The sequence below is a fragment of the Cervus elaphus genome, chromosome 25, assembly GCF_910594005.1.
Source record: "Cervus elaphus chromosome 25, mCerEla1.1, whole genome shotgun sequence".
Taxonomy (NCBI): domain Eukaryota; kingdom Metazoa; phylum Chordata; class Mammalia; order Artiodactyla; family Cervidae; genus Cervus; species Cervus elaphus.
The window spans coordinates 69,512,501-69,513,702 of record NC_057839.1 but is presented as its reverse complement, the minus strand read 5'-3'; the positions used below and the strand labels follow the sequence as shown (position 1 = coordinate 69,513,702).

General features: G+C 58.5%; 1 protein-coding gene across 1 annotated transcript in view; it reads right to left on the bottom strand.

Moving 5' to 3' along the window:
* Nucleotides 1-892: 892 nt before the first annotated feature.
* The window catches only part of LOC122683668 (basic proline-rich protein-like), a 5,152-nt gene continuing 4,842 nt past the window's right edge, over nucleotides 893-1,202 (bottom strand). Inside the window, exon 9 of the mRNA XM_043887447.1 lies at nucleotides 893-1,023. Within this exon, the coding sequence (XP_043743382.1) occupies nucleotides 893-1,023 (131 nt within the window). The remainder of the gene's footprint in view (nucleotides 1,024-1,202) is intronic.

Genomic DNA, 1,202 nt, shown 5'->3' with positions numbered 1-1,202 from the left:
ACCCTGGACCCAGGGGCATGACGCCAGCCGTAAGGCCGAGGGCCTCTGTCTCCCTTCCTTGGCATTTCCACCTGAGTGCTGGAGAGAGGACTTGGGGTCTTTGGAAGCCAGTTGCTTCTGTCCCCACTGAAGTGAACTCAAGGCCCCCTGACCACCTGGAAGGCACCCTTGGCCTGTCCCGGCCTCAGTTTCCCAGCCTATGTGTGGTCCCCCTTTCCAGGTTGTCAGGACAACCATGAGAGGAGGCAGGCTGTCTCTGGAGCGTCAGCTGGCACCCTGCAGCCCCATGCTGTCTGCTCCCGACGACAGCAGAGAAGATGCCGGCAGGGCTGGACCCTCCCCACCTCCTTCATACCGAGCGCCCTGCTCTGCCCAGGCCCCTCAGGGGTCCACCCTGCCAAGGCCAGGACCCCACCCCAGTTCTCGCACAGAGGGTCCTTCCCGCCACCTGCACAGGGGGGCTTGTCTCTGGGTTTGCCCTTATCCATGTTGACGCCTCCCTGAGTGAAACGGGGAGTTCAGGCTTAAAATGGCAAATGAGCTTTGTCCACCAGGACCTGCCCGGATCCCATGAACCAGAAAGCGGCCACGTCTTCTGGGCTGTGCCCACCTGGCCCCTGTCCTCTCCATCATCCCCACACTGCCCAGAGCTCCTCCTGCTGAAGAAGACCTCACCAGGCTGTGTCTGAGGGACCTGGCTTGTCCCCATGTGGTTTGCTGTGTCTCGCAGGCCATGCAGTTCAGGAGGATCTACCTGCATTTCTGTGATCCAACCAAAGCCCCTTTGTAAGCCTGGTAGCCCAGGCTCCCAAGTCCCACCAACTCTGCTTCTGCGTGCATGTTATTTTAAGTATTTCTATGATCGCATTATGCTTGAAAAACAAAACAGTCTTCACGCATTCACGAGAGTCATAACAACAGGGCCTGCTTGGAGCACCAGCACCTTGACCCACACCGCCCGGGAGCCGACTGGCTGATCGTTGTAACAACCGTCAGGAGAGCCTCCAAGCAGCATGGATGTCGCTGTAAGACGCACAGAGGCCAGCCTCGTCATTCACAGGCCGGCCAGGGCGCGACCCTCCGGCAGAGGCCCGAGATGGGTGATAAGCGGTCTAGCCATTTTCCAGGACCACAAGGCAAGAGACGTGCATAGAGGCATTTCAATATTTCCACCGACTCACAAAGAATGAAACACTTCCCTT